This window comes from Salvia splendens, chromosome 8, assembly GCF_004379255.2.
Source record: "Salvia splendens isolate huo1 chromosome 8, SspV2, whole genome shotgun sequence".
NCBI classification, from domain to species: domain Eukaryota; kingdom Viridiplantae; phylum Streptophyta; class Magnoliopsida; order Lamiales; family Lamiaceae; genus Salvia; species Salvia splendens.
The window spans coordinates 27,719,692-27,735,613 of NC_056039.1; the positions used below are offsets into that span (position 1 = coordinate 27,719,692).

General features: G+C 35.5%; 2 protein-coding genes across 3 annotated transcripts; both read left to right on the plus strand.

Annotated features, from left to right (window-relative positions):
- Window positions 1-7,245: 7,245 nt before the first annotated feature.
- LOC121744825 (myb family transcription factor IPN2-like) lies at window positions 7,246-8,993 on the plus strand. The gene is made up of 6 exons (XM_042138484.1): window positions 7,246-7,516; window positions 7,603-7,679; window positions 7,770-7,827; window positions 7,916-7,982; window positions 8,213-8,255; window positions 8,339-8,993. Exons 1-6 carry the CDS (start codon window positions 7,366-7,368, stop codon window positions 8,792-8,794), a joined length of 852 nt encoding a protein of 283 aa, XP_041994418.1. The 5' UTR covers window positions 7,246-7,365; the 3' UTR covers window positions 8,795-8,993.
- Window positions 8,994-9,116: 123 nt separating this feature from the next.
- LOC121744824 lies at window positions 9,117-15,273 on the plus strand. Of its 2 annotated transcripts, XM_042138482.1 has the most exons (10): window positions 9,117-10,401; window positions 10,841-11,586; window positions 11,743-12,456; window positions 12,581-13,231; window positions 13,372-13,557; window positions 13,768-13,952; window positions 14,052-14,232; window positions 14,303-14,425; window positions 14,530-14,673; window positions 14,785-15,273. In XM_042138482.1, the coding sequence occupies exons 1-6, from the start codon at window positions 10,212-10,214 to the stop codon at window positions 13,870-13,872; spliced, it is 2,592 nt and encodes an 863-aa protein (XP_041994416.1). In that variant the 5' UTR covers window positions 9,117-10,211; the 3' UTR covers window positions 13,873-13,952; window positions 14,052-14,232; window positions 14,303-14,425; window positions 14,530-14,673; window positions 14,785-15,273. The 2 variants fall into 2 exon arrangements, with proteins under 2 accessions (XP_041994416.1, XP_041994417.1); XM_042138483.1 differs by lacking the exons at window positions 13,768-13,952; window positions 14,052-14,232; window positions 14,303-14,425; window positions 14,530-14,673; window positions 14,785-15,273 and having other exon boundaries at window positions 13,359-13,497.
- Window positions 15,274-15,922: the final 649 nt, after the last annotated feature.

Below are 15,922 nucleotides of genomic sequence, written 5' to 3' on the forward strand. Positions count from 1 at the left end.
TTAACGGCGTCATTATTGTTTTCTTCTAGTTTAAAAGTTTCAAATTTAGATCACTAGACATAAAAATAACATGCTACTACAATTTTACTAGCCAAGCTGAATAGATTTCGAATTGATCGAACATAATCTACAACCCTTTTGCCATAAATTCTAGAAGTGCTTCTCTTTGGTCTTATTCAAATTATGTGGGAACACCACACCCAAAAGCAGGTTATTGATCAGGCGAAATTTAGATGAGCACTGCATCAATAATAAAAAATCATTTAACATGATTTCTTCACAATATCTTAGTTACATATGATCATTATTTTTTATAGCTATAAGAAAGCAATTTAAAGAGGCAAATAGTGATAAAAGAAGACTTGAACTCGTAGAAGTATAAGGTCCCACCAGTTCACCTAAAAGGAATATATTCATTTTTTGGAATAAATTCGGAAAGAATATTAAGATGCTTAAAATTTAAGCAAACTGGCCTCATATCCAATTCGACCGCTTTTACATTAATTTATGGTTTAAAAATATAAACGACCTACTAAAAGTTAAACCTCAACTTTTAGTGCATATGCTTTAGTAATGGGACAGCTACTCTAACGTGATACTCTAAATTAATTTTCCATCAAACATTATATAAACACAATTAATTACTAACCGCATGTTTTATAGTAATTTGTTATTGTCTTGGATGTGCAAGGTGTAAAGCACCGTCATTAATCTTTTGTAAATTTTAGAGATGAACTACGTTTTTAATTAGGGTTTTGTGAAGAAAAAAAATTGTAAGTAGATGTGTCTAAACGAGTAGATATATCTAGGCTTTTACTCATTGACATAGAGTTGAGTTAGTGCATAAAAACAAAATTTGAACTTCCTAAATTTAACAGTTCGAGTTTGTTTGTAATATCTGTTTCGGGTTGTATGAGGAAACTCCCGAGTTGAAGAAAAAATGAGAGTCTAAAATTAATTTTCCTTTTTAGAATATAATCAATATGTGCTTAAAATTGATGAATATAGGGAAGAAAAGCCGTTTTTAAAAAAAATTTTTGGGAGGGGGTGACATAGCTTGAAGCCCACCATCAAAAGTACTTAATTAATTAAGAAGGCGCACATATTTTTTGAATATAGAGAGAAATTTGAGGATATATGAGAAAGAATCTTTACTTTAATTCTCAATGAAGTAAGAACTGATTCCGGTTTTGAATATTATTGTTCAATATTTCTAACTAGCTATCTTTATTTTTCAAGCTACGGTTCCCTTTCAATATATTTGGACCATTTATCAAAGAATAATTTGCATTTGTTATTAAAGATCTATATCGAACATACGTACAACTTATCTTATATATAAATACTTAATTAGCAAATCAAGTCTAGCATGGGACTATATACTTGGTTCTATATACATTTCTTAGAAAATAAATAAATTTGGTGCCATAGTTTCTGGATATATGCTCTAAGGCCATTCACAACGTTGTTCTTATACCGTTCCTAAATCGTTCCTTAAACCACTATTTGAGGGCCCCACTGTACTTATTTACTCCATTCCTTAACTAAGAAACGGAACCTGCAGCCCTCTGTTTCTTATCCGTTCCTTAACCGTTCCTTAAATTACTATTCATTCAATTTCATTTTGTATTTTTATTTCCAACCCAATTCAATTTAAATAAACACACTTTAATAAAAAACAAACACACTTTATTAAAAAACACACAACATTAAAAAAATTACAACTTAAACTTAAAAAAAATAAAAAAAAAACACACAATAATAAACACACAATTAAACGTGGGAAAATAAAAAACTACTCCGCCGGCTAATCATCCTCCGGAGGCGGTCGAGGTTGAGGGGGAGTCGGAAGGCCAAGTTGTGCTGCCATATGCACAATTCCGTTCCACCAGGCCGCGAATTGGGCGTACGAGAAACGGGAAGTGTCCGCCATTGTGGCGGTCATGTACGCCACCATAAGTGTGTCCGAGCCTCCCCGCGAGCCCGATCCGGAGGCCGACTGGCTTGATTCGCCTCGGCCCTTCCTCGCTCTAGCCGCCTTCGCCGCCTTCGTCCCTTGCGGCCGACGGCGCCCACGGCTGGATCCCCCGTATTCGTCGGGCGTTGGATCCCCCGTACCCCCAAACACCTGCGGTTCACCCTCGCTGGCCTCACCGGTGTCACCAGACGAGTAGTTGCCGGTCACCGTGTGCTTCGTGCGCTTTGAGGTTGAGCCCGAGCTTGAGTGGACACCGCCGGCCCACCTTTCCTCGTCCTTGACAAGCTGCCAAATATCAACATATTTGAACTGTAGCCCGGTGTCCTGGTAGAAGACGCGCAAAGCCACCCTCAGAATGTCGGCGCCCGAAGCTCCGCTTTGGTAGTTCGCCTCTTCAGCCGAGTAGATGCCGCAAAATTTTTTGACATGTACGTCGACTCGGCCAAAGTGAGCACGGAGCATTGTATATTTGCGCTTCCGGGCCCCTTTCGGCTTAATCTGGTGGTAGACATCGCGGACCTTTTCCCAGAAGCACTTGGCGGCTTGTTGATTCCCGACGATGGGATCGTACGAGACGGTGAGCCAGGCGGTGTACACCGCCTTTGTTTCTTCGTTGTTGTACGGATGCCGGCCCAGATCCTCCGATTCCTCCTCCTCCGCCTCCTCGGCCGCCTCAGACGCAGCCCTGGCGCTTTCACCACCTCGGCCTCCTCCCTGGGTGGGTTCAACGGGGATATTCTCCCGAATCTGGGACAAACCCTGAGAAAGGCGCGAGCCGGGTGGTCGTGCGTAGGCATCCACATCGAAAGTGGGTGGTTGGTACCCACCCGGCGTCGCCGACCCCTGGGTGCCCGGCGTCGACGACCCGGAACCACCAAGTGTGTTGTACATGGTCTGCCAATCGCCCAACGCATTGATATCCCACCCACCGGAGCCGTCACCGCAGTAGTTGCCGTCGCCGGACATTTTGTGTAGAGATTGAATATGAAAATTGGAGAGGAAATGATGTTGGTTGTATGTGAAATGATAATGAAGTAGGAGTATTTATAGAATAAGAAAATAAAAATAAAAATAAAAAAAATAAAAAAAGTTAAAAAAACGGTAATATTAACGTTATAAAAAAAAAAAAAATTTAAAAAATAATTATTGCGTCAGCAGGTGACGTGTCCCACTCGTGGGCCGGCGAGTGGGACTCACGCACGCCGCGGGGAGCGCCACGTCGCCGAAGCGCGTGGCGGCACAGACCGTGCCGCGTTTCGTTCCGTCGGCACCCGGCACGGAATGTGAACGGAACCGGGACGAAACCATGCGCCGCAACGCGTTCCGCGGCAAAACCGTTCCGGCGGAACGGCACGCGGAACGCCGGCGGCCCGCGTTGCGGGTGCTCTAATGCTCGTCACCCGTGTTTATAGTTTAAATCAAACACAATATGCATCGATCCTATATATTATGCTACAGGGATTGGTTCACCTTAAAATAAAAATCAGCAACTATTTATAGTCTTTTGATTCAATTTGTCACTTCATTGAATGGTTTATATCTCAGGTTCAAATCTCATGTATGAAATGCCAAAACTTGAAATGATTTAAATAGAACTTTATATTTTCAAATCTCAGGTTCAACTATTGAATGGTTCAATTTGTCACTTTATTTTTTCAGCTAATCATTTATCACATTTCTATTGACAATTCACCGGCCATAGTTCATAATTCTTATTTTCATTGTACTTGAAATGACTACTGATACACTCTAACAATTAAATTTAGGATAATTAGTGATGCTTATTTTATTAGTATTATAACTGATTATAAGTGGACAATATAGTAATTACGAATATCATACCTATAAAGACTCCATCTAATTCTAAGTATTGCAACATTAATCTCTTACACTATCTAGACTATTAATAATAAAGGTTTTAAATTGAATAGTTCATAAATAAAATTAGATAATTTTTTTGGGAGAAACAAGATAAAGTTGAATGCTAAAATTTATTGACTATTTTGTACTCCCTCCTTGCCAAGTTTATGATTTTTTTTGCCACATTCGAAGCTAGTGGTAAAAGCCTATTATCCGGATAATTGTGTGATCATAGGCGGCGATAATCCTTATATTTATAAATTAGAAGTCCATGAATTAAATTTTGAAATATCAAAAGATAAATAAAATAAAATAAAATGTGGGGTTGTGTGCATGTCATGGGATGACAATCTTCTATTCCACAAAAGCACCAGAGATTGAGATTAGTGGCCTTTAGAGCTAGCCAAATTAAAGCTCCTCACACACACATGCCGCTTTATGCATTCATCACCACGTCCTCTTTTTATTTTCTTAAGTCCTTATGTCTCATATATTTTTATATTTACTTCAAGGTGATCAAATATTTTATTTTAACACAACTTCCAAATGCTATCTTACATACTCCATGGCTCCACAAACTATTAATCGATAATTCATTTTGAGCATCAATCTTGATGAAGTCTAATTTTAGTTTTTTTGTAAATCCTCGTGAAAAGATAACTTGAAAAAACTAAAATATTGCACATTAAAATCTTAGGTCTCTCATTTTCACTCATCAGCCACTACTAGAGTGTAAGTTCATTCATCACTCTGTTAGAAGAAAGAATTACGTAGTATTAATTTAGGCCTAATAGACCCCATTTAATTCTTTTTTCTAAGTTGAACTTATTTTTAATTATACAATAATTCTCTCTCTCATAAAAATCAACTAGTTTTACAATTTTAGTAATAGACATTTTTACTTGTGGATTAAAACCCATGTCATCTCAAGATGTGCTATTTTTATGGATGGAAGGAGTATGTAGTACTGAAAAATACAGTAAATTAACACTTAACCTTCATTATATATGAATTCCAACTAAACAACAAACTGGTGGATATGCAATACGTATATACATATACATATTAGTATATATGACAATTGCATAAATGAAGGAAAATATAAAAAAAGTTAAGTTTCCATATGCTTTTAAAGCATTTGAATGTGGGATTGTGTCTCATTAAAACTAAGAGACAAGTCTTGAAAATGAAAAGAACAGATCATTATAACCTAAAGAGGGGTCGTACCACAAAAGGCAACAAAACACACATACTTTAATGAAATAAATCAACTTAATGGTCCTACTTCTAAAACTACTACCAACTCAACCTCAACTGTGACCTTCAAAATATCATGGCACTCCAAAATAATGTACTCCCTCCGTCCATAAAAAATAGATCACTTTTGCCATTTTGGGACGTCCATAAAAAATAGATCACTTTCTTAAAATGGAAAGTTTATCTCTCATATTTTTCCCACTTTTTCTTTCCTCTCTCATACTTTACTCACTTTTTCTCCCTATCTCTCTTACTTTACCTACTTTTTCTCATCCTCTCTCTTACTTTACCAATTCTACATTAAAATCCGTGTCATACACAAAGTGTTCTGTTTTTTGTGGACGGAGGGAGTATCATCATTGCATGCATATTATATAGAAACCATTATGTTATTTACATATGTGGGAAGGAAGAGTAAATTAAACCTCTTTTATGAGTTAATTAGAAATCAATCTGAATTATCGCTATTAGGATATAATTTAAAAAGAATTAATATTGTAATATAAACATTAACATTGTTGTATATAAATATAAAAATCAATATATTCTTAAAATAAACATTATTGTATACATCTAAATAAGTATTGTTCCTAAGTTAAATCTTTGAATTAGGAACAATACTATGCATGTGATCACCTGTGAGTGATGGTTTAATTTACAGTAGAGGAATGAATCTCTGCAATTATGTACTCTCCTTTTCAACATCAGAAAAAAGGTATGCAAATCCTACGCATTCGGCATATGCAAACCATTTCTTATCTTCTTCTTTTTATTTCTTTTTCAATAGCACAGAGGAGTATGTATTGTTTCTTCGTACTCTATACTCATATAATATTACGATTTCAAATTAAAAGTTTTTTATTATTAATTTCATGACAAAATTAAAACTTATTAATGCACTAAGAAAGTAGGAACTAGAACCAATACTATCAATTGGATTTATTGACAATGTTATACCAAACATGCGCTAAAATTACTCTACGTGTCCATAATCAATGTGTATATATGTTTCATTACAATACACACACATATACATAGTACTGATATGTGTCATTCACAGTGCGCGTGTATATACTGCTCTTGTGATGATGATACATTTAATATATTAGCGTCTCAGTAATTTTGGGTCGAAATTATCTTATAATTATCCTTTTTTTATTGACCATATAAATATATTGACTAAGTGATAAACTGGTATAGGTCATAGGAGTACAAAGTATATTGTCACAGCAATATACTGATACATAAAGATTGATAGTATATTGTATGCAAAGAGAATTGAATCCTATTAATATCAGTACAACGTTCACCAATATCACTATAGTAGTCAAACAATATCGACATAGTATAACACTCAAAACGGACACATATGAGCATACAAAAATTATTATCAAATTTCTTCATCCCAATTAGGATATCATTATAATTCTCTTAAAATTAACTTTAATTTAATATAGATTTTATGAAAAAATTAATTTAAATAGAAAGAAATTGTGAAATTTAAAATTTTGAAATTATTTTTAGGAAAAATAAAAGTGATTATCTTTACAAAATAGCTGCACATTGATTTATATTATTGTCCCTATGTTGTATGCACGTTTTTATACTAGTATTCGTGAAATCAAAGTTATACCACCTATTTTAGGATCCAATAAATTACACTACTTATGCACTAAGGGGATAGCAACTCTATATAAAATATTACTCCAATTTTATAGAAGTTAATCTAACTTAACCTATTCTTGTTTACCGGAAATGAAATTCCACCATGCAACTGGATAATTATAAGTAAAAACTCTAGTTTTCTAAATTCTCAATTAATTCGAGGGTTAGTGTAGTAAAGGTAGAGGAAAGTTACAATTTGCAACCAAACTAAAACACCAACACCAATACCAATACCAATACCAATATTTCTTCAAATTACCAAAATGACAATATTTTCCATAATACTACCAAATAGTACTAACCATAATACAATAGTTGAGTGTGCTTAATTATTTACTAGAAATATCCCACTTTATTATGGGTTAAAAAGAAATAACTAGGGTTGTCAAAAAGATAGGTAAGCTTGTGGATAACAAAAACGGATTTTCCTTTTCTTTTTGAAAACGGCTTTAATTAAGATTTAAAAAACAGGCATAGGCATTCCAGTGTAGCAGTAGTAATTGAGAGGGCAAAGGGGTTTTAGAGTCTTGCTTCATATCCGCACCCTATTCTGGAAGCATTTGTTCTTCTTGAATCTAGTGAGAGAGAGAGAGAGAGAGGGAATAATGTTCCACCAAAAGAAGGCATCAAGTATGAATTCTCCCATGTGCGACTCTGGTCTCGTCCTCACCACTGATCCCAAGCCTCGTCTTCGCTGGACTGTCGAGCTTCATGAGCGCTTCGTCGACGCCGTCACCCAGCTCGGCGGCCCTGACAGTCTGTCTTCTCTTCCTCCTTTTTCTTTTCTTCATTTTTTTTATAAATTGATTTAATCCAAATTATCTGTAATTATTTAATTTTAGAGGCGACGCCCAAGACCATCATGCGAGTTATGGGGGTGAAGGGTCTCACGCTTTACCATCTCAAGAGCCATCTTCAGGTTCATCAAGATTCTGTTTTTATCATCTTCTCAGCTACTTGGATCGATTGTTTTGGAGTTTCTGATTTCAAAGATTTGATTTTGATTCAGAAATTCAGGCTGGGAAAGCAGCCTCACAAGGATTTCAATGATCACTCCATCAAAGATGGTAGACTCTATTCACAAGTTTAACATGTTTATCTATGTTTCTTTAAAAACCCTTGTGTATCTAATCTAATCAAATTATATGTTTGCAGCTTCATCTCTTGAACTGCAAAGAAACAATGCATCTTCATCCGGAATGATGGGGCGAAGCATGAATGAGTATGTTATTTCTATTATTTCCATGGTTTATGTCTAAAAACGGTACTAGTATTTTCTAGGTTTGTCAAAAATCAAAACCTTTAATTTGAAGGCGGCACATGTGATCGCATGTGCACGGCAATAACCACAAAAAAAAAAACATTCTTCGTCCTTTGAAAATCATTTTCCAAAAAAAGCCTAATTTTCCGTGGAATTGTGTGATCTCATTAAACTAACACTAATGCAATTAGGATGCAAATGGAGGTGAACAGAAGACTCCACGAGCAATTAGAGGTAAGTAATCAATCGATTTATAATAGTATACCTTTTCCAATTAATTGAACAAAGATTGAAATTAAACATACTAAAAAAAACAGGTGCAGAGACACCTGCAGCTCCGAATTGAGGCTCACGGCAAATACATGCAGACAATTCTCGAAAAAGCTTGCCAAACAGTCCTCGCCGGCGACAACAAGACAGGGCCCACTCTCAACTTCCCCACCCTCCAAGACCTCAACATCTACGGCAGCGGCGACCATCTCCACCACCAAGGCATGGAGATGGAGTCCTTGAAAAGGTCGACTCCTTACAGCGGCAAAAGCCCCTTGATCTGGGCCGACGATCTCCGCCTGCAGGAGCTCGGCACCGCGTCGTGCCTCGACGATCCGATCGGGCCTCTCTCGGTCGACCGTGGCAGTGACATCTACGAGACCAAGCCGATGCTGTCGTCGGGAGGTCATGATCATAAGAAATACGATGTGAAGATGGATCGGCCTTTGCCGCCGACGGTGGCGATCAGCGCCGGAGGGATGCGGAGCTCGCCTTTCGGGTGACCAAACACACGTAATTACGTTTTTATTTTGTTTTGGTGATGGTAATTTTTAGTGTTTTAACTTAATTAGGGGGTTTGGAGTTTTTAATTTAACCAATTTAGAAGTTGAAAATGAGGGATGTTGAATAATACTGCTACGTGTTTGAGCTTCATTTTTAGTTTGTTTTATTTTCTCTTAACTACACACTGCATGCATGCAATTAATTAATTGCAACTTATGTATATTATAATTAATGTTTTTTATAGCAGAATGGTGAAAATATTGAAAAGGAAAACCATGAGATTTCAAATTTAAGCAGTGATTTGGATTTGAGATGGAAATCAAATTAGATATATGGAAATAAAAATATTGATGGTTTTTTTTTGAATTAAAGGCATAGTTTGTGGTCAGTCTAATTTAAATAATTAAGGTGGTGATTAGTTATGGTTGATTGCAGGGTCGTTTTCTGTGTTTATAGAATTCTTATGCCTGGAACTCTTTTCTGACGGGTGCTTTTCAGTTAGTTAAACTCTTCATCGATACAGACTTTGTTATTCCATTGGAAGACTAACTATAAAGTGGTCCTCTAAATAGGAAAATTCAGTTATCTGGTCATAATTTATAATTATTTATTGCTTTCAATTAGATTTATTTGAAACCCAAAAAAAGGAAAAAGGAAATACTAAACGAAATAGTTTATGGGTTGTAGATCAGTAGAGGACATGAGTTGCTACAAAGAGTATCCAATAATTTTGGTAGGCCATTTTGTTCTTTAGCATTCGAAAATATTGGATTGATATGAAAGGGATGTGGTGTAACAAATAGTAGATGGTACTTGTAAACTTTACTCTTAGTCGCTGAGTCAGTAGGTATGAATACATGAATCTTGGGTTATAATTAAGGGAAAACAATTAAAGGTAGTAGTGAAGGATTAAGGAAGGAGTTGTGTTTATGAAGGGGAGGGCATCAGGGCAGGTTGGCTTTATTGGAAGGATGAGGACAATATATAGGCGCCGGTTGATGATGAGTGTAAATATCGATGCATGCAAATATCGATGAAGCTTCCAACTTTACGAGCATCCCCACTTCCCATCTACAGATTCACTACTTCTCATCATTACTCTAAATAAGTAAGTGTATACATGGTGATTCGTTGGCGTTCTAATTAAGAATATATATATATATATAGGGTCCTGTTAGGTTGAGATTATTTACCTAAATTGAGAAATGAGATGCAATATCAGCCACTAATCCACAAGATTAACTAAATGTCAACAGCTATTACATTATGTCAACACGGGGGTATAACTGTCATTTCAGTAATCAAATGGTGCAAAAAAAATTCTATTTCAAATCATTTTCCAAAACTCTCTAAAACACTCGGTTTCTCTGTGCAAACACAAATTTGCTGAACTTCCTTCAAACATACATTTCTACAATGACGATTGAAGATGAAATTCGAAGAAAATCGGTTGAAGCGCCGATTGTAGCTGAATCGGTTGAAGCGTCGACCGTAGCTGAATCGATTGAAGCGCCAATTGAAGGAAATCGGTGTTCCACATCAGTGGTGGTTCCGCCTTCTTCCGCGGTGGTTCCGACTTCTTCCGCGGTGGTTCCGACTTCTTCAGGTTTACCAATTGATTCAAATTTGAAATATATTGCTTCGATTTTAGTTTATTAAATTAAATCTGGATTTGTTTTCTTATGAATTTGATTTGTGCTGATTTTTTTGGAAGCATCACCTCCTACCGGTTAGGAATTTGGTTAAATTCTTAAGATTATTGACATTTCATACAATAACTACTGACATAGCTATAATAACAGTATATGCTTGTTTAAATAGCTGTTAGGATGACTGTAGAGTAAACTAGAAAGAGTTATTGATATAGATTTATTGTGTTTCATTTCATACAATAGCTATTGACATAGCTATAAAACAGAGTATATGCTTATTTGAACAGAGTATGATTTGTTTAACATGGCTATTGACATAGATTCATTAACAGAGTATACTTAATGTTTGAACTTATTATTGATATAGATTAATTGTGATTCATTTTAAACCAGAAAACAGAAAAATATCAAAGCGCAAAAGGCGTACCTCGGTATCACAGAAAGAGTTAATGAATATTGAGAAAAAACAAAAGAAAAGCATAGAGAATGAAAAACAGAGTGAGAATGCTGAAAATGTATCTCAAAGGCTTCTAGTGAAAATGAAGCCTTTGTTTTTTGTTGAAGCAATAAGCCAATTGAATGAGGCACAGATTAATTCTGTGAAGGAGATTGGTTTTGAGAGTGTCTTGCATTACAAAATTGAATACATTCCTAGTAGATTAGCATTTTCTTTGTTGAAGAGCTTTGATGAAGAAAAGTGTAAGATAAAGCTTTATAATGGGAAAAAAATTCATATCACGGAAGAGGATGTGGAGCTTGTGTATGGATTTCCAAGAGGTAACATTACTTACTATAGAGAGAAGTGGAAAAGTAATGCACCTTTCATGAGGGAGTTAGCAGAACAATGCGATACAAAACCAGGAAATGTGAACCATAAAGCTGTTGAACAACTTATGTTAGCAGATAAGGAAGGAGGACCACAGTTCAAGAGATTGTTCTTGGTCCTATTAGAATCTGCATTGATTGAGCCTTCAACATGTGGAATGATAAAATCTAAGATTGGAGAGATAGTTGATGATTTGGATAATGTTAGAAATATCAACTGGTGCTCATATACAATCTCTGTGCTCAAGTTTGCTATTGATAATTGGTCGAAGACAGAGAAGAACGCCTTTGCAGGACCACTTCCCTTCCTCATGGTATGTTTTACATTTTGCATTACATTACTTATTGAAATGACTTGTATGTGTAGTTGATATAGCTTGTACTATAGTTGACATTAGTTATTTAAGGGGCTTGTGTATTCAGTTGACACTACACACCAGTAATTGACATGAATTTTTTAACACATGCAGCTCTACTACTTAGACAGAGTTACACAAGACACGCGTCCTGTTCCTCGCACATTTCCATTAATGAAAGGATGGAAAAGTGAGCATCTACAGGCTAGAGAAGATAGAGAGACAAGTGAAGGAGTTTTTGGTTTAGGACGTATAAAGAAGAGATATGTCCGTACTCTGGAGCCGCACGAGGAAGAGAAGCAGGAGGTTGAGGTGGATGAGCAGATGCCTCAACAACAGATTCCTGATGACTGTGCAGTTGGGTCTTCCCAGAACCTACTCCCAAAAGATTTCATACAGGAGGAGCAGCAGCAAGGGAATGAAGAAAAAAGTGTTAATGTAAATGAAAGTGGAGTTGGATCTTCTTCTCAGAACATACTCCCATCACATATGGTGGCCAATTTAGTAAAATACATCAAGCAGATAAGTGATGGCAGGACCAACCTTGTGAGAGTCCTCAAAGAAGCTTCATCACAGAGCAAGAATAATGATTTATTCGGATTTATTTATGATATTGCTAGAAGTGCAATTGGAAGCCAAAAATCTCCAGTTGCCTCTGTGAGTGACACTTTTCTCCATTTGTCGCAGTCATATAATATAAACAACGATGTCGCTGTTGATAACTGGAAAGCTATGTTTGATTCAATACGGAATGCTGAAAAAGCAAACGAAACAATTGAAGACTTGAATGAATTTCCAACTTTCAGATTGGAAGATTTCTTTGATAAAGTAAGTACATAAACAACCTATAATGATATTAATACATCATTTTGTTGATATATGTTTCTCTTAGTTGACATTGGATTATTCCTACAGTTTAGAAAGTAACATTGTTGAACTAATTTTTGAACAGGCTGTAGAACAAAGAAACAAAGATAACTTACCTACCTCAACAGTTGGTGATCCTGAAGAGGTCAGACCGTCTGTTGAAGAAGACGAACAAAGAAAGGAGAACATGATTTGTGATGACCATAACGAATCAAACTCTCCTATCTTGACAGCCATACTAGGATCTCCACGGACAGCATCCCCATCTCTCCCACAACAAGAAGTCAATGCTTCAGAGCATGACAACACACTCGCATCACTAATAGGATCTGAGAACAGGGGAAGTGAGTTGACCTCACCAGTTGGTGATCCTGAAGAGGCCAGACCATCTGTTGAAGAAGACAAACAAAGAAAGGAGAACATGATTTGTGATGACCATAACGAATCAAACTCTCCTATCTTGACAGCCATACTAGGATCTCCACGGACATCATCCCCATCTCTCCAACAACAAGAAGTCAATGCTTCAGAGCATGACAACACACTGGCATCACTAATAGGATCTGAGAACAGGGGAAGTGAGTTGGAAATTCAAGAAGATGTTGAAGCTGATAGAGAGTTAAGAACACAAGATGCCTTGCACATATTATCAAAAGTATGTGATGACTATGAAATCAGAAACAATGAAGAAGCAATCAAGGCCACAAACACCATTGTTGATATCATAAATGAACAGGTACAATTTATAATGATTATCTTAAACTCTAGAAGCTTTGTATATAAATTTTATAGATTTTATATAAGTTAGTGACATTGTGGATATCGTATTTGACATTGATAAATACATAATTAACATGGTATAGCATGGAGTTTCAGGAAGATAGGGAGGATGCAGCTGCATGCTCAATTGTTGAATATATGATGCAAGAGGGTCTTGAAACAATGGATGACACACCTCCTGAATGGAACGTGCAAAAACAAGGATATAAATGGATAGAGAAGATGCATGAGGAAAAAGAAAAAACTCCTGAAAACACAGAGAGAAGAATGACTGTCTACCAGGTAAAATAAGTAAAATTAACCTTATTATTTTTTAAAAAATGACTTGTATATGTAGTTGACAGAGCATGTAGAGTAGTTGACATAACTTGTATGTGAAGTTTACACGATATCTATTGTAGTTGACATAATTATATTAGTTATTGATATGGTTAGTATAATATAGTTGACATGATTTGTGATGGTAAATAACATTAAATTCACTGACAACAGAACCCTGTTCCTATCTCTGAGATTCCACTGGCTGAAGCTAGAGAGAGACGGACTCATGCTGAAATGCGCCCCAGCCCAGTGCTACGATCACCATTTGAAATATGAGCTGTGCATATGAAACCAACCCTGAACCTGGATGAAAGAGATATCTACTACTACATAGTAGAAACTGAAGGAACAAATGAGTATGTGTAATTTAATTCTTTGAATCACTTCTAAATTTCTATGCAGTTGACATAATTTATGAATGATGTTTAAATGTTGTCTGCATGATTTCATTTCAGTGATACATGTGCTTACACTAATGGCTTTGTTTGGGCATGCAAAGGAGTGTTTTCATCTCTGAAACCCCATACAGAAATCAGTATAGGTGTAATTGATGTATGGGCAACATACCTGAACTTCAGAGAAAATGAAAGGGCAGAAACGTCACCTCCACGGCTGTTTCTAACAACATCCCCATGTGTGAGTAATCTAAATTTATACAAAAACTATTTGAATGACATATTTCACTCACAAAAAATGTTGAATGCAGTATTTGAATATAACAAATCGGGAGCCTCATTGGAATCCATTACAATCCAAGAACAACTTTATATCACGAATTGATCAAGAGACTAGTAGAATACAAGATTTTGATTGGAGAAAAATTGATTTGGTAAAAAATTTATTTTTGTACAAAGATCTCACAATGTCAACAACATAAATTTGGACAGGTGTTGTCAAATTCTTTTATCTAATATTTTCTCTCATATTATACAGGTCTTCTTCCCAGTTTTTACAAGTGGCTATTACTACCTTGTTGTATTTTGGATGAAGATCAACAAAATTGAGATAATAGATAGTGTCAAACCACCAAAAGGCAAGGATCCATTGGAAAACTATAGCATTGAAGTTGGAATACTGGTATGCTTTTTTCAATAAAATTGACATTATGTTTACATTTTGTTGACATAATTTATGCATCTTGTCAAAATGCTTTGTATAAGTAGTTTAGTTTTGTTTATATATTTGCAGAAAGATATGTTTGAGGCATACTTCAAAGAGAAGAACATATCTGGGCTATCAGAAAATATAAAGAAGTCTCCATACAAAGTTGTTCCTTTAGATTGGGCCACAAGCACCAATAAAGAAGACAGTGGTATATATTTGATGAGACACATGGAAACTTACTTTGGCAGAAAGGGAAGGGAATGGAATATTGGCTTTTCTCCACGTGGCACAAAGATTTTACAGATACTCAGAGGAAGATATTGTGAAGCGATGCTTACATCAAGGAGCAACAAGAAGTGTATGGATATGGTACGTGTCGCTGACGACTGGATGACAGCAAACAAGCACAGATTGCCTGAGTTACAGAAAAAGTTCAAGGAATGGTTTAGCTGTAGAAGCAAGAAGTAAACAACTGTTTTATTCTGATTTTGAACAAAAAGTGGTTTGGATATTTGATCTTATTATGTTTTTTAGATGGATATGTTAAACAATTATCTCAAACTGATTTTTAAACCATGCACTATATAGAAATATATCAAATGTCAACAACTAGAATTAAATGTCAACAACTATTTTTCTCTTATGAAATGTCAACAACCAGAATTAAAATGTCAACAGCAATTTTTTGTTATCAAATGTCAACAACTTGAATTAAATGTTAACATATATTTTTTCTTATTAAATGACAACTATTTTTTAATAAAGTGTAAGCAACTATTTTGTCTTATTAAATGTCAACAAGAAGTATACAACTATTTTTTCTTATTTTCTTAATTTGACATAAGTTATACCATAATTATAATACAATACATGTCAAAAGCTTGAATATAAATGTCAATAATTTATAGCAAAAATGTATACAACTTTTCAATAGGCATCATATAAAATGACAACAATTCAAAAACAAATTTTTTAATTAAAAAAACATTTTCCTTCCTTCCTCAAAAACAGAGTTAAACGGATTTGTAATCAAATTTAAAAACCATTTCTCTCATATGTCACTTGAAAACCCCTCTCTCAAAAGAAGATTTATATAAAATTTCTCTCCCAACCACTTTCTCTTCTCTTAAATCTTCATGCCGATAGAAATCCAAAGTCGACATTCATTCAAATCCTAAACCTTCATCTACAATATCAAACTAGTTTGATTTATAAGCCCTTT

Coding starts and splice junctions, on each gene's coding strand:
- LOC121744825 (XM_042138484.1), top strand. CDS start 7,366: ATGTTCCACCAAAAGAAGGCATCAAGTATGAATTCTCCCATGTGCGAC. Junction 7,828..7,915: donor TGATCACTCCATCAAAGATG/GTAGACTCTATT, acceptor ATATGTTTGCAG/CTTCATCTCTTGAACTGCAA. Junction 7,983..8,212: donor ATGGGGCGAAGCATGAATGA/GTATGTTATTTC, acceptor TAATGCAATTAG/GATGCAAATGGAGGTGAACA.
- LOC121744824 (XM_042138482.1), top strand. CDS start 10,212: ATGACGATTGAAGATGAAATTCGAAGAAAATCGGTTGAAGCGCCGATT. Junction 13,232..13,371: donor TTGATATCATAAATGAACAG/GTACAATTTATA, acceptor ATGGAGTTTCAG/GAAGATAGGGAGGATGCAGC. Junction 13,558..13,767: donor GAAGAATGACTGTCTACCAG/GTAAAATAAGTA, acceptor CACTGACAACAG/AACCCTGTTCCTATCTCTGA.